The sequence below is a fragment of the Empidonax traillii genome, unplaced genomic scaffold, assembly GCF_003031625.1.
Source record: "Empidonax traillii isolate 1590-97213 ecotype Southwest subspecies unplaced genomic scaffold, ASM303162v1 scaffold599:size391633, whole genome shotgun sequence".
In the NCBI taxonomy this organism is placed as follows: Eukaryota; Metazoa; Chordata; class Aves; order Passeriformes; family Tyrannidae; genus Empidonax; species Empidonax traillii.
Genome location: NW_020955792.1, coordinates 102,767 through 127,966, shown reverse-complemented (window position 1 = coordinate 127,966; position 25,200 = coordinate 102,767). Strand labels below are relative to the sequence as shown.

Sequence of the window (25,200 nt, the reverse complement as noted above, 5' to 3'; positions counted from 1 at the left end):
TTTTTGTTCGACTAAATGAAACACAGTAGGGGGAAATCTAGAGGAAAAGTCAATCAAGGCTGCCACACCAAGTTAAAGTAAATGAGGAATCTGATAAATTTCACTCACCCCACTGGAGATCTATTAATATCTCCCTGTGACGTGTACCTATGTGTTTTGTTGGAGGACTATGCTTTTATAAAAAATAAAGGAGTCAGATTTCTCAGTAGACCTATTTAGTATTTCCTATTAATAACCACATTATTGGATTTAACAAAGGATTGTACTGTAATTCTCCCATTAGCTAGGGACATTTATTAAAGCACTTATCAGCCTTACAATTTCACTCAGATGCTACTACATTTTCAAGTACCTTTCCAAATCTGACACTTTTAACAGTATCCTTCATATTTTAGTTGTGACAAGTTCCATCAGCAAGGGAACTTTTATGCAGCAGTTTCCTGTAAGCTTTCAACCCTTTGGGACAGGTAAGACAAAATGTACACAAATGCCTTTATAAATAAAGCTGAACTTTATAAATAAAACTGAACTCTGAAGAGAGACAGAAAACAAGCCAGTCTTATGTAGCAACTTTCTGCCAATAACCTGTGTCATGCTGAAGTTGAATTTTGGAAAAGAAGGTATTTTTAAATTAAGTTGTAAAATCTAATTATGCCTTCAAATTTGAAAGAAAGCACTAATTGCCCTGATACATTTTGAGCTAGAAATTATCCATAATGTGCTTCTAAGCACTGTTAGATCTCTCAGGAGGTTTCCTCCAAGACCTAGAATATGTAAGAGCTCTTGGCTTTTTGATTGTTCCAGTTTAGGCTCAGGGTGTAGAGAATCCATTCACAAGATCATAAGAAAATCACTGTGTACATCTTCATAAGTTACACGTTTTTATTTTTAATACAGTTGTATTCCACGCAGCAGAGACAGAAGTCAATTTTTTAGTAACATCCATTTTTATGAAATTGAGAGCAGGAAGTAAGTAATCTTTCATCAGGTGCACACACTGACAAGGATATATTAGTGCTCATATTTCCATGAAAGGATCTTAACATGCTGGTAGGACAACTAGCATTATTATCTACAGGCAGAAGATAATAGAAGCAAAAAAGGTAGCATGTCTTTTCTAAGGTCAGTGAATCAATCAGCGAAATAGCAGTCTGTTGTCAGGCCCATGTATTACTCATAAAATCATCCTTGTCTTTTTGTGCCTGGAGAATTCTTTTCCTCCTTTCTCCTCCCAATCCATTTTTCCTCCTTTATTTTTCTCCCTTGCTTTTCTTCAGTTTATCTTTCCTCACTTAACCTCTGACTTTCTCCGATGCTAAAAAAAGGACGAAAGGCAGGAGCCTACAGGAACCAGCTCAGTCAGACTCTTGTCTTTGTCCAGCACTGCCTTTTAATTTGTGGGAGAGAACAGCAGGAGAGACCATTCCATGCTGTGTATATTGCTGACGTGCGGTGTCAGGAAAAACAGCCGCACTCCTGCCTTCCTTTGATGCTGCTCCCTTAATGAAGCAGCCACACAGTGCTAGGGCGGCCCAGCAGCCTTTGTTGGGATATTCAAATCCTGTATGCATGGCATATATTTTTTTGCCAGCTGTACTAGTAATCCTGTTACATTTATAGGTGTGTGGAATTTTCAGGTTTTCAATTATCAGAATAAAAAAACAGCTCAATCTTCCTCATTTCTTTGCCCCAAGTCCTATTTTTGTCACAACTGTCTTATTTTAAATATAAATGTCCCAGATTTTGTTTTTTTTTAACAAAGGAGGAGGTATAATAATGTAAAAAATACAGCAATTAAAACTATGTAAAATACACTTTCATGTCTCTGAATGTTTCTTTATTCTTTCAGCTGTTTTGACTTTAAATTTCCCAAATCAAGATATGAAGCACATGAAAGGCTTGGTCTATTCTGCCTTTCATATCATTAAAATGTAGTGCTGTTCTTAGGATAAGCTTTGTTGCTGTCTGATAAATATTCATAAAAGTCAATGAATGCAATTCAGCAGAGTTCTGTAATCTTACTAAATAACTATTTCTAAAAAATCCCATCAGCTCTGCTAAAATTGCCTTTATTTTTATGTTTTCTCTGCTAAAAAAACCCACACTACTGAGAGTTAAGCATTATATTGCTATATATTACAGACACAGAATTATTAGAAACACTTCTAGGGTTGTGTTTTTTTGTTCTGTGTGATAACAATAATGTTGCAGAAACTGGTAGATGTTGAACCAACACTAGAAAAGTAAGGAGCAGTGTAGGGTCCTGTAAGGACTGCAGGTCTGTGGTTTAAACTGGATGGGTATAATTTGCATAAAGCAAACTTAAGCAAGATACAAAGATTTTAATTCAACTAAAATGTATTTTATTGTAGACACTGTCAAAATAATATTCCTTGAAGTCTTTATTTTAAAGCACTCAAAAAAAGTAAACCACAAGAGTGGCTAAGGGTAAATTGACCCTCCAGTGATTCCTGACATTGTGTGTTGGGGTTGAGTTGCAGTGGCTTAGCCTGTGAATGTTTGATCGCTTTAAAAACAGTTTTCCCATTGGGGTGGTTCTCCCAGGACACATTTGTCTGCATTACAGCTCTCACTGTCATCAAATTTTGAAAGGCGGTACCTTTGTACCCACATTGATTATGAGTTTGGCATTTGACTCACTCTTTTTTCCAGACCTGTTTAACAGCAGAGATATTTTCAGGGCAAACTGCATTTACAGACAGAATCAAATTATGGAACAGGAGAAAAGGTTGTAGTGCTGTTCAGTAAGTGACCACAGAAGTACATCTGACATGAGCATTACTATTGGTGCTCCTCCTCCAGTTCAGTAAGGGCTGAAAAAAGAATAATTTGAGTTGGAATATTTTGAGGAGTGGTCATGAAAGTGTTATTTTCCAGCCCTCTCTGCTAGCACTTGCCAAACTGCATCTGTAAGGTCATCCCAGGCCTGCTGTTGCGCAGCTGTTCTCAGGGCAGCCTACCTGCTTGAAAGTCTCTTTGGGACCCTTGGAAAGACTCTTTGAGTTGAAAAAAAGGGCTTTCATTTCTTCACGTTGACAACTATAAAGTCTAAACTATCATTCTGCCTCCCATCAATCATGGCCTGGTAAGCCAGACCCAGGGAACAGCCTCACCTGCTTTCTGTTTCTCCCGCAGAGGCCAGGTGAAACGCATGACCCTGTTTTCCTCCCCGTTTCACGCCCTGGTTGGGAGGATAAAAACCCATGGGATTTACCACCTGGCTTCTTAGCTGCTGGGGATCCGGAGGGAGGTTCCTGGGCCGCCTCAGGGTTTCCCAGCGCGGTCCCGGCCGTTCCCCGAGGGGCAGGACGCGCGCCCGGAGGCTGCGGGTGCCGCGGTACCCGCGGGGAGGGGAGGGGAGCGCGGGCTCGAGCCCGGCTGGTGCACCGGCACGGGCAGTCGGGGCTCCGGGCGCTGCAGCGGCCCCGAGGCGGCACGGAGCCCCAAACCCTGAGGCGGGGCGGGCGGGGAGCGGCAGCGCCAGCGGGGCCGGGAAGCGGCGAGGCGAGAGGCGCCCTCGGCCGCCTCGTCGCAGGGATCCCGTGAGGGGACGCGCGGACCCCCCGGGGAGAGGGCGCAGGTTTTTGAAAGGGCCGGTTTCCCCGGGCCAAGGTGGGGGGAGCCCTCGGGGAGCGGGGCGCGGCGGGGCGCTGGGACGAGGAAGGGCTGCCCCGTCCGCCCGACCCCCGCGCTCAGCGCCGTCCCCGCCCGCAGCGCCGCCGCGGGGCTGTGCCCGCCCCGCCCGTTGCAGGCCCGTCCCTGCTGGCGCTCGCCGGCCGGGCGCGAGGCGGAGCCGAGGAGCGCGACGCGTGCCGCGGAGGTGCCGAGAACGTGCCGACGAGGCGGCTGCGAGGACCGATGGATCCCGAGGGCGCGGTGAGGAGCCCGGCGGGGCCGGGGAGCCGCCGGGGCGGGCGGGGAGCGGCGGCGGCGGGAATGGGGAGCGGGAGCGCGGCCGTCCCGCTTGGGTTTCCCCCGGCTCGCGCCCGCCCGGCCGCGCGACGCCGCCGCCGCCATTTTGTCCGCGGCCCCCTCAGGGCGCGGAGGAGCCGCTGCCGGCCCCGGGTGTGCGGGGAGATCGTCCCTGGGCTGCGGGGGCCCGGCTCCCCACCTTGCGGCTGTGGGAAATAGGGGGCTGTGTAGGCAGCTAGGTGGGGTGAATCGCCAGGCCTTTGTAGGGTTTGGTTGGCTGGCCGGCCGTGGGGTGTATTCAGTGTAAAAATAAAAACAGCACTTCTGCTGAAGAGCGGTTGTCAAACACTAAATAAAACATGAAAATACTGTTGAGTGTGCATATCCATATTATTTAGGAAAGATGATGGAAGTTTAAAAACCGGTGGAAACACGTTTGGGAAAGTGATGTTAGTACATATTCAACTTTTTTTAATAGTGTTTTCTTATTGCCACATCGGCAATAGAGAGATAGTTATCAGAATACAGGTTTTAACATTTAACTTTTAAAGCTCATGGGAATTTACTGTGTTGGTAGTTCCCAAGTGATGTGGTTAATTTCTCATTTTTTCCATTTGGGTTTTTTGTGTTTGTTTTGTTATGGTTTTTTGTTTTTGTTTTGTTTTTTCAATAAGACACCTCTTAAAACTTGTATGGAGAAAATGCCATCTGAGCTCCTTGAGGTAAGGAATATATTTGGCTGTGGTGTCAGCTGTTAATTGCTGTAGCTAAATCCAGAAGCTTCTGTGCTGAACACAATAGGCAGATGATTATACAATTAGAATATTGTCTTTGGTGTAAGAGATGGAGAAAGTGACCTATCTTGTCCTTCAAGAGTTCTTCCTCTGCAAAAAACAGTCCTCTTCCTAAAGGCTTTGGGACTGTAGCAACTGTGTTTGTTCCTTGCCCGGGGGTGTTGGCTTTTGTTCAGGTTGGGCACTATATACAAGAAATGCATACTGGATTCTTCAGAATAGATCAGGTTAACGACTTTGGGTTTTCCTTTGCCCCAATTGTGTGTTTTAATAAATTTGGAAAGGACTTTTGTCTTCCCTAGATTTGTGTGACTTAAGCTGGATTTATGGTCTTTAAGGTATCTAAAACAATAGCATTAACGCATGGCTCAGAACTCTCAGGTAGCTAAGGAAATTGCAAATAATCTTAGAAGGGCTTGCAGAGCAAACAAAAGACAACTTTTTTTTCCTGACGTTCTTTTAATTACTGGTCTTCCATTTCTTGCTACACTGCAACTGTCAACTTTCACTTTCTGTGTGTTCTCCTAAAGATAAATGATTTGGCTTTATCCAGGAATGCTTAGAGGCACAGCCGCGAAAATGCTGCCTTGTCAATGCGGGAGAGGCAAAATCTGGAAGTAAAACAGTGTAAATGAAAGGGGGATCCTGAGAAGAGAACTGTTTAAGAGCAAAATTTCATTTTCTGCTCTGGTTTCACAGAGGCTAAAACACAGAGATACCACAAGAAGCAGAAAAGCTCTATACTTGATGCAATAGCTGTCTGTGTTGTGTTGGACCTCACTACAAGTTTTGAGGGTTGAGCAATAGTAAGGAAATATACATTTATCTGAGAAATCCTTTCAGAGGAGAGGTTGGAGGCTGAGAGCCCTAGATTCCTACTTTTAGTTTTCACTACTCTGCTTGTTATTAGCCTTGTTATCTGCATCCTGCAACAGCTGCCTGTATTTCATTTTGGGTTCCTTTCCTAGTGGTATTGTCAGTGCTCTAGAGTTTTAGTAAGTTTTTGGGAGGGAGGAGAATACCACAGCAATAATGGTCTTGGAGACTTTATTGCAATTTCTGTTGGAGAAGTTAGTGACAGTACTCTGTGACTTCTTTACAGCTATGACCTCACAGTTAGGGTTGACTTTGTAAAGCAGTATGCATTTTTTTTGAAAAGAGTTTCCAATAAAATTAGTTCTCAGGAGTAAGTATGGTGGAAGTTAAAATGTTAGGAAGACTTTGCTAATGGTTTCCATGAAGATCCTGCTGTACTGCATTCCTTTACTGGGGCAAGAGTGATCTGGTTGCTTTTCTGTAGAGGGAGTTTCTATTTGGACCTCTGTGAGCTGTGTTTGTAGGCCAGGAGAGTATTGAATTAAAAGACTAGTCCAGTCTTCAAGGACTGTTCCCATCAGTTGTACGGAACTTGTTGATTTTATGTGGTGAAATTATGGATGCTTGGCGCTTGGAAAATCAACCAGAAGCTGCTGCAAAGACCAGGGTCTTGTAGATGTGTGTGAGAGCACAAATTGTTATACATGTTTATTCTATGTAGTTTAAAATAAGGACTTTTAAGAGGTGTAAAATAGTATCTGAGATGGAATTCATTACTTGAAATTTATACATGAGGGTACTGTGCAAATTGAACCAAGATTGGTGGATTAGACCCTAAATGTCTGATTTGGAAGGGTGTTAAACACTGAACTTAAGACCATAGTCCCTGAGTTACTGAGTTGCTTAAAATTAAGTTTATGTTTAGACGCAAAGCTGCATTCTCAATTAAACTGTGATTCATGTTCAGTTCAGCATTTGCTGTACCTTTGAAAAAATTGTGTGGTCTGTAGAGAATTTTCATTTCCTGGCAAATAACGTGTAAGATTTTGAAAATGTTTCCTTTCAACCAGCAGGTGACAGACCAGATGCAAACAGAGTCTTTACCTTCGTGTCCCAACGCGGTGTCACCAGTGCGGTTAAATAATCTGATCAGTTCTCCGAGGTTCGGAACAGTTACTCCAAATCGTGTCTTTGTGGGAGGAATTGATTTTAAGGTATTTTTTTCCTATTTTTGCTGCTAAATGATAATTTATAACCCCATAGAAATCAACAAGAAAGAGAGAGACAATTGTGTGTTTGCTTAGGTGGTAAGTGCCCTTCGCTGTAGTATTGACTATTGACTCTATTATAGTCAGTAATAGAGAATAAAGCTTTAGTGTTGACTTACAAAGCTGACTTGGTATACTGAGCTGCTAGAAGCTTTTGACAAACCAGGTCTTCAGAATTTTCTCTTTTCAAAGAAGATAGCTTTTGTCATCAGTAGAGTTAGTGGTAGAAAAGTATGTAGAAGCCTTTTATGTATAATACCTGGTATAATTTAATAAACTGTCACAATGTTACATATGGCAAACAAGGCAAATGTCAGTAGCTTTGGTTCCTCCAGCACTTCTCTTCTGGTTCACAGAAAGAAGCTATAGTGCAACTGTTCCTCACTTGCCACAGTAATTTTCTCAAAGACAAGTGTTTGGTTTTAAAACAAATATAGAAGCTTGTCTAGGTAATTTGCAGTACTGATCTTAATTCTTAGAATGCTTCTGCCTTTGTGTATCCCCTAAAACTCAAGTAGCAGTGACACTGCTTAGTTGCTTTCAACATTTCTGACAACGTACTTGTCAGATCTTTATACCAGCTACTCCCATTTTTTTCTGTCTTCCCACTGTAGGTAATTAAGCCACTGATTTTTTCGAGCATGCTCGATCTGCTTAGCTGGTGTTTTGTTCCTGCCAAGAGAATCTGAGAATCTTCTCTACCTTCATCCTCCTAGGCTGAGGATCTTTTGAGTGCTGATTCATTTGGAGAGGAATAAGAGTTTACAATTCACTCAGTCATTTTGCATAACAAGTGCAAGAAACTCCAGGATCTTCAAGCTCATTTGGCTGAGATCGTTCAAATAGAGGTGTCTGTAATTTGGGGTGTTGTACAAGGCCTTCAGTATATTTTGGCTTTATCCAAGAGACACAGTAGCTTTTTGCACTATTGGTAAGCAAATGACTAGACGTATAAAAAGACCTCACTCTGTTTCATCTGCACCACAGTTTCAGAGGTGAAAACACTTTGCTGCCTAACATACCAATATTTTCATTAATTATCCTACTTATTGTTCATTTTCAGGGATTTCTTGACTTCCTGGTTCAATTGCTGACATTTGAAAATTTATTATTAATCTTATATTTAACAACAGAGGTTAAGCATGCTTGTAAGCAGAAAGGAGATGAAATTTTGCAGGGGGGATGAAAGCTCCATAAACGTTTTAGCTGTTTTCATTTGTTATGGCTCTTCATATAAACAGTTTTAAATTTCTTATCAAATCACAAGATTTGTATGTCAGTCTTGACTTGTTTTCTGTTGGGAATCTCATGGCAAAAAGGATTAGGTTTCCTTGGGTTTTCTTACCCCAAAGGTCTTACTCAAGTGAGTTAGGGGTATGTAAAAGCTATTTATTTTATCCCTGTAAAAAGTGAGACACTTAACAAAAATTTACTTGCAATCCAGCAAGCTCTTTCATGATTATGATAGTTCTTTTATGATAGACCACCATTTGGTCTATCACTGTAGCAGTGATTCCTGTTTGTAAGGGGAAACATCTGACTTAAATTTAGAGAAACAGTTCAGTAAGAGAAGTTGGAGTTGGGAACGTTTCCATCTTGGTATGAAGAGCACTTTCTTGAGTGGTGTGGGCCACATGTCTTAGGTTAGTGTTAAGCCTTCCCCTATGTCGTTCTCAAGAATCTGACAAATGCCTTTGTCTTAAAATCAGGAAGAGGCAAGTCCTGAAGGTGTTTCTGGTAAGCTTCTCGATATCATGTTTGTACACATACTTGCAGATTTCACTGTGTATCTAGAACAGTGTTTTCCTCTTATTCCCGTTCAGTCACTGCTCTGCACATAAACTTTTGTCTTTCCAAGTTTATAGTCTTGTGTAGCAATCCCTCATGTCTGTGGATGACACTTGGAGCACTGAGCAATTTCAGTCTTGGATGAGGCAGTTAATCCTTTGATGTGCTGGAAAGGATCTACTGAAATTGTACACACAGAATTTAAAACAATGGAAGTCGTTCACTTACACCAGAAGTACTGTTTTACTTCTACTTTAAGATAAGGAAAAGTACAAATGAATGATGCATGCATATAACTGTACTTCTGCCAGTGTTAGATGTACTATTGAGTAAAGACCGTGTAAAAGTGCAAATTTCAAATGTGGTGTTTAGGGCACCACGTGTGATACATGTTGACATTGTAAGAGAAGGTTCCTGCAAGGTAGGTGAGTGCTCATGTAGCTTAAGTGTGCCTGGACATTGGAAACTTGTCTTGCTCCATGTGTACTCAGAAGGGAGCAGTTTCTTCCCGGTGTGTTTAGACCATTTTCCATTGAAACAACTTTTTTTCTTATTTAACTTATAGTGGGGAGTTCCTTTGGTGTGGCTATAATATTTGCAGTCTGAAGTTAAAGCTACTTCACAAAGAGCAATCATGGTATATTCAGTGGATTTGACCACTAAATCAATGGTTTAGTGGGAATTTTTTTCACAAATGTGGCCTATGAATATCCTTTTGGAAATCTGTGTACTTTGTTTGAAAATGTGGTAGTGATTTTTGATACTGTAAACTGCTCTGGAATGTAATTCACAAAAACTAAAATTCAGATTTAGTAAAGCTGCTTCAGTGGTCTTAACTGTGAAAGGACAGCTGTTACATAAATCTACCAAAGAGGAGTTTTAATGACTTTCTAGCATTATTACTGAATAATAAATGCAACATTTAAATGACCTATGAGGCTTATCCTTGTTCACTCTTCTCTCTTCCTGTCCAGGGTTATAATTAGTTTACAGCAGACTTTATCTGAAGTATGTCCATTAAAAGTTCTATGGTAAATAGTCATTAAATAACTATGCAAACCAACTCTTCTTTTTTTTTCCTCTCTTGATTTACTGTACTAGACTAATGAAAATGACCTGAAGAAATTTTTTGCGCAGTATGGCAGCGTGAGAGAAGTGAAGATAATAAATGACAGATCTGGAGTATCAAAAGGGTTGGTATAGTGGAATTAGCTTTTTGTGGAATTGGAAAATATGAAAGAAATCTGACTGGCTCTAGTAAATCTGATTGATTTTTGTAGCTCAGAATACTAATTTTCTTATTGATCTTACCACCTAATCTGTCTTTGCAAAAATCTGTTCTTGCTCTTTAATATTTCCATGTAAATGTCTCTAATGTGCATAACTAGAAGTATAACCATATTTTTAGAAGATGAAGCTGTGTGCAACTATGACAAAATCAATAGTCTTTAATTTTCCAGGTTTTTTTAAAGGTTAGGTAGTTATTAAATGTATTTATTTCCATTACTGAATGCCAGTTTGGAAAGAAACCTAAAAATGGAGAAAGAGGTGAGATAGACCTGATTGTGGTGGAGTGAATGGCAGGAACTGAGATGCTGTGTGAAGGCTTTTGGAACAAAAGCATAGGGGACCAATCTGGCAGTGAATCATGATTACAGAAAAGGAAAGATCAAAAGTAAGAGAAATGCCAAAGAGCAAATCTGAAGAAGGATTAAGGTTGCATAGTAAGGATGTGGTCCTTGTTGCTAAGCCTCCTGCTCTTTTATGAAATTCCAAGTAATATGAGACTTGCAGTATGTGTGTCCATATAACCCATAATAATTATGCAGTTGTGATTATCAGCACGTCTCAGTAGATATATTGGAAAATAATTACTTTACATGGTGCTGGGATTTCTTCTGAAATACAAACATAGGTTTTGTTGCTTCTCCTTGAAAAGTGATTTTAAAAACTTGGGTGTTTGATTAATGTCTTATTAGTTTATTGTTCAGACAGTCCACAGAATGAAAATTCTGTATAGGTAAGGTCCCAAGTAGGAAAATAGTTTTTGTTCTTTGAACACAGAACTGTGGTTTGTTTAGAGAAGGCAGTACAAGAAAAGGCCACAAATTTAACAGTGTGGCTGGTCAGACTTCCTGAACCTTTGTACTCAAATCAGCATGGAAATGCTCATAGGAAAGAACTTGTATTGCAAAATCTGATCTGCTGGCAGGAAAGACAAAGGCCACCTTGATATTTTCTGAAATCTGGCTGTGAGAAATGAACCATGAACCTGAAAAATTACGTGTACAAAAATACTAAAAGTTTTCAAAGAAACTTTGAAATCCAGATGAAGAGGTACGGGAGGAGCACTTTTGTTTTTTACAAATGTATTATATATTATGAGATACTTTGCACAGGCAGTGTCACATTGAATGGCCTAGATTACTCTGGGAATGAATTGAGAGGGTTTGGAGCAGGACTTGTGTGTAGAAAGCTTGTTTGATTTACTGCAGCAACTGGAAGAGGTATGGTCCAAAGCATACTGTGTCACAAAGAATCAGAGAATTGCTTCATCTGTGATCACCACAGAATGCTTTTAAATGCTAATCGTGTTAAGAATTACAAGGACAATTCCCAGATAAACGCTATCCCTGCGTTGCTACTTTTTCCTAAGAACTCAGTTTAAAACAGTGAATAGTGCATGTGGAAGTATACTTAAATATAATAAGAAAGATGTTAAGAATGCAGTTGTTAATGTAAACTTTTTTGGTTTTTCTACTCTCTACTCTTGTTTTTTTACCTGTTAATTTGCCTTGTAATGTGACTTGTGCTGTATATTCACTAGCAATGTGCAGTGTTTGTAAATATGAGCTTCAGAGGCTTAGCATCTGTAATTTTTATTTAGGTATGGCTTCGTCACTTTTGAAACTCAAGAAGAGGCACAGAAGATTTTACAAGATGTAAGCAATAGTCCCCACTGTGTTTATCTCTTAAATAATTAATTTCACATTAGATGTGAGTAGCTCTGGTTGTGTGGTCCTCTGTTTGCCAAGTTACATTTGAAGATCTGGTAAGTTTGGTCTCATAGTTAATAAAATGGTTTAAAGAGATTCAAGTTGAGATTTATACTGAGCTGTTTTGGAACTAGGGAAGGAAGGTGCTTGTTCATGGTACTGTTCTTGACTTTGACATCCAGTCTTTATGTTCTTGCTCTGTATGTGATTTACAGTAGGTACAGAGTTATAAAAACTTCATCCTGCAGAATTGTTTTCATTTGCTTTACTAGAAAATCTACTTTTGTCAGGATTTTTTTGCAGGGAGTTGGGAAGATAACTGCTGTCTTTTATTTTGACATATTTATTTGTCAGACCTGATGTAATTCTTTTTAATGACAATTAGGTTTGCTTCAAGTCTTAAATAATGAAGCTTGTGTCATGTCCCTTTTGCTTCTCCTCTAAGTTATGTTACTGTACTGACACTCCTTGCAGAGTCTCCCTTGAGACGTGTTCAGCCCTTCAGCTGCATGTGAGCTCCTCAGTTCATGGCAGTTTTTGTAATGTATGCTTCATGTTCTGGTTGGAGCATATGGGAGAGATCTGTCAGTCAGGATTTACTCGTTCCTGTGAGAATCCAGGTGGAGGGAGGAAAAAAGGCCCAGAGGAGATGGCATCCAAGACTTGCAAATTGCCTTCTCATAATTTATAAGGCTGGTTAAAATGTTGAAATTCTGAACCTCTGGAAATTTGTGTATTAAAATTCAAAATAAGAGCTGAGACATTTTCAAAGGAATTTCCAGTGTGTTTTCAAAACATGGTTATGTGGAGCCAAGAGTACACAGACAGGAACTTCTTGAGGCAGATCGTTTTCTTCCCCTGTTGTTTTTATTGCTTTATTTCTGTAAACTAAACACTAATGGTACTGAGTACCGTTGTGAAAATAGTTTAATATATTTGCCTCTCTTATAACTGAAAGGCTGCTCCGTGTGACGTGTTACTGATGTCTTACTTTGCCTGCTCTAAGTCCTTTAATTTAAACACTCTACAGTTCTATCACCTCTTTCATCTTTGCATATTTCTGCTATTTCATAGTCAACTTGTCGTGTCTAAGTCTTTCTGCATCTTAAGCTGAAGGTTTTTAGACTTTATGTAGGAAATCAATGGTTTTTATTTTGTGTTCTTGAATTTATTTCATATGATATTCTGATCATCCTTTGCACTGATTTTGGGGGGTTTTTGTATCCTGCTTTTCTATTGTGAGTAATGTCTCCAGAAATTTCTTCTTCTGTGTTACAGTCTTCTAAGGTACTAAGTTGAGAACAGACCTTGAGGAGTTTTACCAGGTTACTCCTTCTGGTCATATCCTATTAATACTAGTGTTTGTTTCTATCTTTCTGGAGTGATTTTTTTTAATTCACATTTTCTCCTCCTATTCTTCACTTCCTGTAGCATCATCTGTAATTTTGCATGCTTTGCTGTATTCTTGCTTTGCAGAAATCCATACAGGTTAGATATATCTCGCAACTGTCTAAGTTATGCATAAAAAAAAAAAACTAACTTTTGGTAGATCACATCAGTGAAACACTGGATTGGAGGAATCATCTTCATGTTGTTTGTAATGCAGTTTGACTGAAATGTCCATCTGTTTTCCAGGAGTTGATCTGTGCTTTAATAGGTTCTCTGTTTTAATAACCATACGTACGTTTGCTATAATTATTATTAGTTTATGAAGTCCCAAATTGAACAAAATAGTTGCTTTAATAGGTGGGAAGTTCTAAGGCAGTTGTGAGTGAATATGGGCACATTACATTCAGTCCTTACAGTCTGGGCACTTTCATAGTCTTTCTTATTCCTGTCTCTTGTAAAATATTGTCATGATCACAAAAAATTGTCTTTATACTTCAGATTGTCCATTTATGTACACGTGCTTTTTAAAAGCAGTAAATGCATGAGAGCTAAAACAGAAAAAAATCTGCTGACAAGTATAGGTGTCAGCTGCAAATCAAGAGGGTCCATGGGGAGTAAGTAATGCTTGAGGTGACTAATCATTAGTTTTGTGTATGTGCAGTCTAAAATTAGGATGGAAAAGGAACTAGTGTAACTTTCGGGGTTGTTTTTGCAATGCATCGTAAATAAAAAGCAAGGGAGGGTGAAACCTAATAAGTGCCTTATCTACTTGTGATTTTCACTTCTCAGATGCTTAGGTCTAAGCAGAAAATAATGTTTTTCTTTATTTCTAGGCTAAAAAACTCAATTATAAGGATAAGAAATTGAATATTGGTCCAGCAATAAGAAAACAACAACTACGAAGTCCTAATGCTCGTATGTATCTTTTCTTGCGTTTGTTTGTGTGTCATTATGAATATACATTTTTAACTGAGATGTACCATTAATGCCGTGCATGGAATATGCTCAGAGTGGTTTGCCGTGGAAGTAAATGCCTGCTATTGGAAAAGTCCAGTGAGTTAGGAAAAAGCCCAGCCTTTTGCTCATCTTCAGTCTGAGGACAATACAAAAGAATATTGGTTAATTCTGAAGTTTTCTTTAGTTCCTGTGTTGTAACCTGTTAGAAGTAGTTCATGTGTACCCTAATGCTGTTGGTGCAGATGTACCTGCTGAACGCAGGAAGTTTGCCACCTCCTTCCTCCCCTTGTGTCTAGCTATGCCCTCTTCCCTTCTCCAAGTGTATGGGATATTGTTTCCCCAGGGGAAGGGAAATCCTTTGTTCCAACTGTAGGGCTTCTTTGCTCCAGAAGTTATTCAGTGTGATCTTGGCTCAGTCATCATCAAGAGGTTATGTGCCTTTATTTTTTTTCCCCAGTGCTTTATTTCCCTTTCCACCTTTGACTTGTACTTTCTCAGTTGTGTTGCTTGACTTGGGGTGCTTCCTTTGTCTGACTCTTCTGCTGAATGTGTATGTTGATAGGAAAGAGACACCTGTCTTTTAATTCTGAGACATGAGGGAACAGGGGTAAAAAAAAAATGTTGAAGCAAGCTGCTGTGTCCTTTTGAGGTCTGTGTTTGTTGACCTGTTCAACTACCGGTGATGGTTGGATGGAGATTTCCTTTTCCTTTGCCAGAGACTTCTCAACATTTGCAGCAAGTCTGTGCAATGTACTGTGTAGTTAGTGAAGTGGACAGGACTGTTGGCAATGGGATCCTGTTGATCTCATTTGAGATGTCAGTAAGTGCTGTTCTAGATTGCTTGCTGGAGCTGGGGCAGCCTTTAGGTTTTCTAAGTTGTTCTTCACATTATCCTAACAAGCATCTTAGCCTGACCTGTCTGTGGATAATATTTCAGCTGTATTGTGTCCAGGTGTCTTCAAGCTCTTCCAGGTAATAGGCAAACCTAGTCCTAATAGAAGCTCTTGAATCACTGTGGGCCTTCTTGGTCTTCCACTGAGCTTAGTGGTGACCTCTGCAGTGTTCTGTCTGCCCGTAAAATGGCCCTTTGTGGTGACACACCTTTGCAAGGCAAGATGGAAAACCAAAAATTGTGATTTTCTTTATATTGTGTTCTTCCTGATTTTTTTTTCTGTGCTACATTACTGCTTTGTGATTTCAAGACTTCAGTTTCAGTTACAGAATTAATTTTCCTCCTTTTTTTTTTTTTTTTCCCCTCCACAAGTCTTGTGGTATTTGTTTTTCCAGAACTCTGTGTCAAACTTGAAGACATATTTCAGTCCCTTCCTATCTACCTGTGGAGACATCCTGTGACCATCTGCCTTCATGGTTTTGTGTTTGAGAGGGAATTGAGATGGCACTGGGCACACTGCTCCATGTTCTTTCCTTGGAGTATTTTCTTTCTCTGAAGATCAGAAATGATCTTCCCTTATTTTTTTCATGATGTACACATCTAAAAAAAGAAGTTGTTTAAGTTATTTGTAAGTAAGCTTTAAGATGTTTATTCCAGGTTCTGCTGTAACACCACAAGCTGGTACAATGTACACAACTACTGCTGTATCCCCAGAAGCTGGTACAATGTACTTAACTACTTCGAGTGGATATCCGTATGTTTACCATAATGGAGTGGCTTATTTTCATACATCTGAAGTTTCTCCTGTTCAGCAGCCATGGCCAGTAAGTAATTCTTTTTGGTATACGTGCCTTTCTGGGGACCAGGATGAGTGCAGTGCTTAAGTCCCTCATACTTCCAGTTTTTTCAGCTGTGCCTCATTAGATGTTTAAATGGCTTCCTTATGTTAGACTGTTTATTTCATGCTTTTATATCACTTCAGTTTATTTTGCTTCTGCAGCAGACTTTTGCTTGGTGTGACCTATTGGGCAGAATATTTCATATCAGTCTGGGCCTTACCCCAGGAGAAGTTCTGTTTTACCATCTCTAGGTAGTGATGGCCTAGCGTTTTCTGGAAAGAACTCGGTGAATATGCCGGAGAGTGTTGTTTCCTTTAACATAGGCCTTTAGAAACAGTGGCTTTGAGTAATCTTAAGTGTAAATTAACTTGGTAAATGCATTTGCAAAAGCATTGTGATGCTCTGGAGCTGTGCTGAATAGGACTGACAATTTATGGAATTGCTGCACTAAGACTTGTAACTTTTTATTTTTGAAGTCACGCTCAGTTTCCAGTTCCCCTGTGATGGTGGCGCCTCCAGTTTATCAGTCTCCTACATACCATTATCAGGTATCTGTTTAAAAAGGGCTTTCAGACAACCCCTGTTCCTCCAGCCTTGCAGTACTGTTTGCAACACTGTCACGGGTCTGTTTGTTATTAAGTAGTATAAAGTGATACCAAACACATTTTCACTTCATTGACTGCTTTCTTTAAACAGCAGTTTATCTTGTTTATGTAACTACATGATAATATATCAGTTTTCTTTTGTGTTGCAAGACAATTGGCTCAGTACCAACCTTTTATCATCTAAGCCAAACTCCTGCTGGTTAGATGTTTTCTTGGGTACTCTTCCAGTTGGAATTCAAATAGCTCCATTGATGGAGATTCCACAACCTTTCTGGGTAACCTCTTCCAATAGTTGACCCCTCTCTCATAGTAAAAAAGACTTTTTTTTTTGTTATAACTACAATATTTCCCATGTTCCCTCTAGGGTCCATTGATTCTTGTGGTCTGAACACCTCTGCTGAGAATCTGATTTAAATATTTTTGAAGCTTATGAAATGGCCACATCAGAGTCTGAGTGAATAAAGATAAAACCATGTTCCTGAACTTTTTGGAACTTAATGAAAATTTCTATTTCCTTCTTTTTAGTTTATTAGAAATAATTATAGATTTGAGAGTGTGATTTAGTATGTTAGGAGTTCTGGTATTCTGTTTGTATTTCTATGTTCTTAATCACATTGGTAACATATTTTTGTTTGATTGTAGGCACCAACACAATGTTTTTCAAGTCAGTGGCAGTGGTCTGTTCTGCAGGTAAATACAGTTCATAGTTGCAGCATTTTAGCATTACATTTCACCTAGTTTAAAGGTAGGGTGCACTTATCTAACTGTGACACTTCCCACTCTTCACAACTTAGTTGAAATTAATTTTAATTGCTGTATTTTAGCAAAATGATTTGCTGATACAATAGAAGGCATAAAATAGCATCTATTACAACATTAAATACAAATCTGATGTGAAGAAAGCATCTTACCCTCCCCTCTCACTTTAGCAGAAAGTTTGTAATAAGTTAACCTAATAAGTTGTCAGAAGCAGATGAAAACTGTCAAATTTTGCCAAGAAATGAGTAGCTAATTAACTGTTCCTGTGATGTTTCAAGGTGTTGTTAGCAGAAGCACGTAGACATGTGAGTAGGGTGAAGTTAGACCCAGGCCCTTGAAATGGGAGGAAGAATTTGAAATTGCTGATTTGGTCTGCTGCTTTGAAATTGGGGTGCTGAGTTATGGAAATACTGTGGGGGTTATTTTAAAACAAAAATATTCTGCTACTGTAACATTTTTGCTAGGGAAGGTTTAACTGTAATATGTTGTGATCTTGAGATGAAGTGTTAGGTTTTAGGATTTGTATAACAATGCTCTCTAAAATGCAAATCTTAAAACTATATAAAAATTACTAATATCTTTTCTCCTCCTACCTGAGCTTTCTACCCACTTCCCACTCACTTAGTTTCTTTTGCTATCAAAAATAAATGTGACACTTTCTTTTAAAGCTTTAACTCCGTTTACACGTAGCAAAGAAGACTGTAAAGTAACTTTTGGTCTTTATAGTGCATAAATAATGTAATTTGTTAAAATGTGCTTTATTTCAGTCTCCTACCTCTTCACCTCCACTCTTATATCTGCAACCATCTGAAGTCTTTTATCAGCCCATAGGAATTACCCAGGAAGGTGGATGTATATCTCCACCTCTCCTAATGGAAGCTGCAGTTCCTGAGGTATTTTTAAAAAGTAAAAAAATGTACTGACAGCAGAAGTGTTTGTCTGCAATTGAAAAAGACCATCTTGTAATCGAAGCATTGGCTGTTCAGAGCACTTAGGCCAATTGTTCCTGTACCCATGCTGCTGTTAAATATTTTCAAGTGTCCTCAAGTTAGAGTTTCTCTCTCATTTTTCTCGGAGGATGCTTTGATTCTGAAATATTTTTGAGGGTCACAGGTGTATTACAGACAGCACTATAAGGGGCTAGTCAATTTGTTTCATTTGCAAGTAATGTTTAAAATGGGAATCAGATTCTTTGGAGTGCTGGGTTAATATACCCAAACCATGGTAGTTTCCTGAAGTAATTCCTTCTGTGTGAGTAGAAGCTTTTTTCTAAATATTGTCATGATCCAAATGAATTACGAATGCTTGAATGATTAAATTGTTTACAATTTTTTTGCTTCTATACCTGTAGCATTTATAATACTACTCAAGAGATTCTTGATGTACAATAAGACAATCTCTTCATAATTGGATATTAAAGTGACAGTAAATGGTTACAGAACAACTTAATCACAACACATTATTTTATGTAAATTGGTACTTCTCTTAAATAATCATTGCTTATGAATAAGGATTCCAAAACAGATGTTAAATTAGGACAGTAATCAAATATTGTTAAAAAAATTAACACGTATTTTATTGCCAAGAGAAGCTCAGATATCATAAGAGGAAAATTCTGGCATACTGAAGTAATTTAATCTCTCTAGAAAGACACAGAACTAATAAAGATGTGGATTGTTGGGGTTTTCTTCTTTTTTGGAAGTGCTAAGTCTTGATATTTATTCAATAATTATAATACTAACAATGCTGCTATTGTGCCTTTATTATTTTGTGAATCAGATATAAACTTGTACAGAGAAATGTGAAATCTGTGAGCACTAAGAAAATAGAATTAGTTGAGGAATACTTAGATATTATGTGCTCTTAGTTTACAGGCAGGCAATTTGTTCATGTTAAAGGAAGCAATGTGTGCAATTTCAGAAAAATGGTGTAAAATTTCAAGAATAATCTGTATTATTTGTGTGTAAATACCTTGTGAGTCTGCTGATGCTGAGAATTACACTTCAATGTGTGAACTGACACATTGAAACACTGTTCCAATTGGAGCTGAGTGAAATGGATGTGTGGTAAAGTAGCTGCTACTTTTATCAGGCAAAGTGATTTGTGACACTGATGAAGATAAGTGAAGTTCACCAAACTTGAGTACAGTGCAGAAAACAGATTTAAATATTTAAATTGTGTTTTCTAAAAAGTCAGTAGTTCAGATAAACATGGCCCAAAATGTGACATTTTTAAGGATTCTAAATTCATGGGAAAGGCTTGCAAAAAAAGTAAGATCATGAAACCGTTTTTTCTGCTAATTCTTAAATTTTTTTTATACCAGCTGTATTCTGATCATGGAGTTCAAACACTACATCACCAGCCTTATGCCCAGAGTCACATAGCCATGCCTGCAGCTGTGAGTATCAAACCAAGAGAGGTAAAGCAAGCAATGCACTGTCCCCTTTGTTGAAGGGGGGACAGGAGGAGAAGAGGGGTGTGGATACAAAAATCTTTTATTAATGATAAGGAAAATTGGAAGCATTGGAGGGCAAGTGAGATTTTTCTTCACCTGAAGCTTTGTTACAGAGGACATACGTGTTACTTATTTTGGAACTGTTTGGAGAAACTAAAACGTAAAAGCATAACTAGTTATTTTAAGATTTAAGATGCAAAGAAAAGTACAAATGAAAAACATTTGGAGAGAAAATGGTCAACCTCACTCAGTTCTTTGAAATATTGGTTACAAGTTCTTGTGTCTGTCTCTGGGTCTCGACTTTGAATTCCTTTCTTTCAGCGTTAGATTGAACCTCTTGTCAAGGAGAGGTGGCAATTTGAAATCTGGAGCATGAAAAACTGTCCCAGTTGATCACCTCTAATGTTTTTCTGTGCAGTTCTGGTTTAGAAAGACCATTTTAAAATATGTCATTATTTCATATCACCTGATGCAGGTTGTTGGATGTTTTTGGCTCCCAGCATAAAGTCCTTTTATCAAAATTAAGAAGGCTGCTCATTAAAATGTCAGAACTGTGATTGGTCTGATAATAGATCTTAAGTTATCAGTGGTTATTACAGCACTTACTCTTCTGTGAAAGATGCCTATTCAGATGCAAGTGGCAGAATAATGGGAGTGAAATAAAAACCATGTTATGTGCTGTCTTTTTTATGTATTTTTAATTTGTTTTACTTTTTTTGGAAGAATTTTTTTCCAAACTCTTGTGTAACCATATATACTAAATATTTCCAGCAGAGGGGGCTGTAACATAAGTGCTGTCTTGGAATAAACTACTGTATTTCCTGCTCATTTTTCCTGGTTTTCTCACAAGTTTTGTTACCTAGAATTGAATCTCTGTTCAGGTCTCAAGTAAATTCACAGGTACAGTCAACCTTTACAAAGACTTACTGAGTTCTTTTTTTTATTTTTATTTTTCATTACAAGATGATGCCAAATAGTAATGAGTCGTTCTAAAATACAACTCCTTCCTTTTAAAGTTTCAAGTTATCTTTTCACACACCCACTAGGAGCTTGAATATATTCCATGTGTAATGAATGTGGTCAGCTTGTATTGTGTCTGTCAGTGTGGCTGAGCTCTCAACAATGATGGAAAAAAGCAAATGCTGTCAGCAGACTGCTCTGTATGAAGCAGGTGGTTGTGTCATTACCCCCCAGATGTATAAGAGGGCTGCCTGGTAACTTTAGTCTTCCTAAAATACCCCAACAAATGTAGCTGCCTCTTTAAAACTGCCAAATAGTGGCCACAGAGGAGAAAGCAGGTGCCTAAAGAAGGGACTTCACCTTGAAGGTAATCTGTAATTGCCTCTACTGCATTAGGAATTGCACTGGGAATAAATATGCAGTTTATACCTGGAGCTGTAAGGGATATGGTGAGAGCAGGATGGCTGCAACCAGTATCCACATATCTCTGGCAGCTGTGGACTTCTCACAGCGTTCAAATGCAGCTCAAAACAGAGCCTGCATCGCAGTCACAGTTGAATGAAGTCACAAGGGTGAACAAGCAAAATGCATGAAATACCAGTTGAAGAAAATCACAGATTTTGAAGCCAGTGCTTCCATTGCTGTTATAGGTGTATAACAAGTGAACTCGGTCCATTTGTCATGTAAACCATGTAACAGTTAAACAAAGGAAGCTTCAGTTCTAGCAACTCTCTTAATTTTTCTTTCTCTGTTTTACCAGTTGAGTTACATCAAAAAAATGCTATTTTTTAGTAAAAAATTTTTAATAGTGCTAAAGGAAATTTAGAAGAAAATCTTTTAGGTTTGGATTTTGTATTTAAGATCAGTTTTGAATCAAAATTACTCTTCTCCTCCTTGTGATCATGCGTTTTGCTCATCAATTATATTTTACTTAAACTAATTTCTTTTGGGGATTTATAGCATGTTTTGTTCTTGAACATGTGGACATGACTTCATTTTTTCACATCTACACAAGTAGATAAGGTTAACCTTCATTCTCGAAGGCTGACAGGTGACTTTTTTTTTTAGCAAATGCGAGGATTTTTCATCTCTGGATGTCTATCACCTTCCAATATGGAGAATAAAGTTCAGATGCTCCTAGAGGGATATGTATGAGATGGTGTTTAGTAGTAAAAGCTATGTAGTCTACAGTAACAGGGGAAACTAAAGGGGAAAATTGAAACGTGTTTTTTGCTTTCAGACCTGGAAGAAATACCTGTAAGTTAAATTTTGTTTGTTCTGGGTGATTATCTTGTTCTGAGACACTCGCCTGGTAAAGCAGTATGAGGGAGACCCCTTAGGGGCTGAGCAACACAGTTGCAGTCTACAAATAGTGAGCAGAGGTATAAAAGGTTCTTCCAGGTGGATGGGGTTTTTGTTTCATGCTTTTGGCTTTCTTGTTACCTGCTGGGGGGTCGGCATGGGTCTAGTCTGTCCGAGTTCTGCTGTTCCCACAGTCTGTATCCAACAGAATGTTTTGGCTGACATCAGCAGTGCCATTTATTTTGTAGTTCCTGTCTGTTTGTATTCAGATCTTAGTGGTGAATGATGGCCTTTGGCACCATGGCCTTTGGGTAGTGAGTGTTCTGTAACTTTAACTGACCTTAGTGCACTCTGGTTTTCTCTGCAGTTAAGAGTAATAAGGTAAGACTTGTGTTCTATATGTGTATTGTACACTGAAATACATGAGTGTTTATAAAGGTTTGTGTATATACACATGCAAGTAGAAAAAGGCCTTTTTTTTGAGAGTTTTGATGTAACCACTTGGGGGAAAGTTCAGTAATTTTATACTAGTACTGCGTATTCTTGTCTAATATTCCATCTGGAACAATAAATATTGCAACCTATTTTCTTTAGAGGTAGGTGTTTTTTTCATTTATACGTGAAGCGAAACAGAGAATAAACCTTTTGTTTAAAGTCATGTTAATCTAAGAAATGGGAATATAAACTTCCAGTTGTTGTCATATGACTGCCAAGAGGCTCGTCACTGGCTGTAGCAAGGTCTGTTGCCTGTAAAACAGGTATTTTAAACTCCATCAAAACTGTATGTACTCACTTGATATGAACATGGAAAGTTGCAGGTGGCATGCTTTTTCTCATATTGTTTAATTCTGTGTTCTCTTTACAAACTCCTTTTTCCATTCTAATAGTTTGTTCTCACTTCAGTTTGCTCTTTTGTTTTCTCTGATCTGTATGTTCTCTCTTTACCTGACAACCCTATGAAGCATTCACTGTTGAAGCATTTGGGCAGCTCTAGTCTATCTGTACTGATTTATTATTTTTTTTCTTGTCCAGTCCTTCCTGTGTGGCTGAGATCCATCATCAGCATACCAGCTAGCAGCTGCGAGTTGTGGAAAACTTGGGGTCAGTTGTTTCATTGCAATGGTTGCTATTTATGAATTGGTGCATGATAAACCATGCTCAGAACTAGCCTAGTGTGCAGCGTGACTTACCTGCTCTCTGCAGTTTGTCAGTTGCCTAATAATTCTCTTCATAAAACAAATCCTGTATAATCAGTGTAACTCATTCCTGGGTAACGTACTTATAAATCTCATAATTCTCCCTATGTTATGCTATTTACAGTAGCTTGTATTCATGGGGTTGTACTCTGGCAGATGCTCAATCATGCTTTTACTGTGAAAAAGCTGCCTCTTACTTATTTGTGCTTTTAAAAACATCAGGCTTTTAATGAAAAGAAGCTGGGGAGGAATGCACATTTTGCACATGTTAAAATCAGTGTCATTTCTTATTTGATGCTTTAAACAGCCCACTGATTTTGTAGCAAGACCTTGCTATTTGTTAAGGTGTGACTTCTTGTCTGTGCATGTGCCCTTATGGTTTATCCCCAGATGGGGCTTCTAAACAAATACGAGAGTTTTGCCAGTGTGAAACTGAGCACAGTTATCTCAGCAGAGAAGGGAAATGTGTTGGTGTTCTACGTATGAGTATGGAAGCCAAGCTAAAGAAAAATAGAAATACTTTGGGATTGAAGTTCTTTAAGATTGATGTCATGAAAACTAATGACTATGGAACCTTGAAATTTTGGGAAGCAATGCACAACATGGCGCAGAGCCAGTAGACGATGGAAAGGAACTGCCATCTGGAGATTGCAGTGGGCTGAATATCCTAGTAGAGGTGCATGAACTACAGCTGGTTGCATCAGGAAACTGTCAGAGGCAGAAGTGGGAGTGAAAAGTTACATTTAACAAAACAAAGCAAGTTAGTGCTGAAAAGGCCTGAGCTAGTAAGAAGGTTAGAAAACAGTTTGAGGCTGTCATATGGCTTAGTTAAATGAGGAGAGTAAAAGAGATGGGAGTTGGACTTTGGGGCTGTAGAACAGCTGAGATAAAAAGAGAGATTGCAGGAAAACTTGTATCCTTGGAAGAATAAACAGAAGAGTACAAGTATTCTAAGAACTGCTTGTGCTAGTACCTAAACAGGAGCTGTGTTTTCTGCAACTTGCTTTTTGTCAGTGCCATGCACTAACAAATTACTGAGGCACAGTCCATTGCCTGTTTGTCAGTTCACAAATAAGGCAGTTTTCACTTCTTCAGCTCAGGTTTTATCAAGGTGTTAGCCACTAAAACCTTCCTGTAAGCATTATTATAAATATCTGTAGTAATGCACTGCTCTAATCTGTTACAGAGAATGGTAATGTAAAAACAAAAAAGAGATTTGGTTAAATAGTTTTGTCCTGTGACATTTTGTAAAAATTTTCCCCATCTAATTAGACAGAGGATACAGATGCTTTAATAACTTGATATACTTTAGTAAGGCTGTATGATCAAGGAGTAAAATTGGCTTATTTTTTAAGTAAAAGAATTCTGAACTCATTCTAAGATTCCATACTTGTAAATAAAGGAAGATATTTCCTGTCCCTATGTACTTAATCAAGGTGCATAATGGAAATTTGTTTTCCCTTTTTGAACCAAGTTTGTCTAGCTGATGCAATATCACAGTGGACTGTAGCTTTTCATTGAAGCATTATTAATTTAGTAAATGGGACACACTTTGAAATAGAAGAAACAATACAGTGTTTTTCCCTCTCTTTAGGAATTGAAGTCACGTTCTGTGAGAAGAAATTTTTCACATCCTTCGTCTGTGAGTCTGAAACCTCAGTGTGCATGAAGTCATCATTTTCATCCTAGGAAAGATCACAGAATGGAAGAGTGCATTCTTAGACTGTTTTCTACAGATGCTGTAAACTTTTTTTTTTTAGCCCTGTACTTTGCTAGCGTGCCTATCACATGTCGGGAATGTTCTTCTTAACTTGTGACTTTTGCCTGCAAGTGCCTCAGTTAATATACCACTTCCTTCTGTCAAGCCACAGAAGGAAATTTTGTGGTTTGATCAGGTAAAAGCACATGAGATAACGACTTGACTCTGCACTTTCTTAATATAAATCCTTTTACAGGACAAAATGGTGATTTCTGATACACAGATACAGTACTGTGGATTCAAATCTGCTTATTTAAATCTATGTGCATTTCACTTCAATTCCAAAACAGTTTGTCTAGTTTGAAGTTTTCTGCAGTCAATATTCAGTGCTTTTATAAGGTATTTTACTTATGTGTCATTTTAGTGCTTGGGAATAACTTTTTAAAATAAATTTTGGACCATTTGTTTAATAATTATTTGTTTTATGGTACATTTTTGGCTATAGGAAAAGGTAATGCTACTTGACTACTTGCGCTACAAGACCACTGAAAA

The 25,200-nt window shown here is 38.6% G+C and overlaps 1 protein-coding gene across 6 annotated transcripts; it reads left to right on the top strand.

The window, feature by feature from the left end:
• The first annotated feature begins 3,732 nt into the window (after window positions 1-3,732).
• Window positions 3,733-24,937, top strand: BOLL (boule homolog, RNA binding protein). 6 transcript variants are annotated; one of them, XM_027898496.1, is made up of 12 exons: window positions 3,733-3,897; window positions 6,617-6,757; window positions 9,701-9,792; window positions 11,487-11,541; window positions 13,818-13,899; window positions 15,491-15,657; window positions 16,149-16,220; window positions 16,920-16,967; window positions 17,804-17,929; window positions 19,360-19,434; window positions 22,786-22,854; window positions 24,544-24,937. In XM_027898496.1, exons 1-11 carry the CDS (start codon window positions 3,880-3,882, stop codon window positions 22,801-22,803), a joined length of 894 nt encoding a protein of 297 aa, XP_027754297.1. In that variant the 5' UTR covers window positions 3,733-3,879; the 3' UTR covers window positions 22,804-22,854; window positions 24,544-24,937. The 6 variants fall into 6 exon arrangements, with proteins under 6 accessions (XP_027754297.1, XP_027754293.1, XP_027754294.1 ...); XM_027898492.1 differs by having other exon boundaries at window positions 19,357-19,434; XM_027898493.1 differs by having other exon boundaries at window positions 6,614-6,757.
• Window positions 24,938-25,200: the final 263 nt, after the last annotated feature.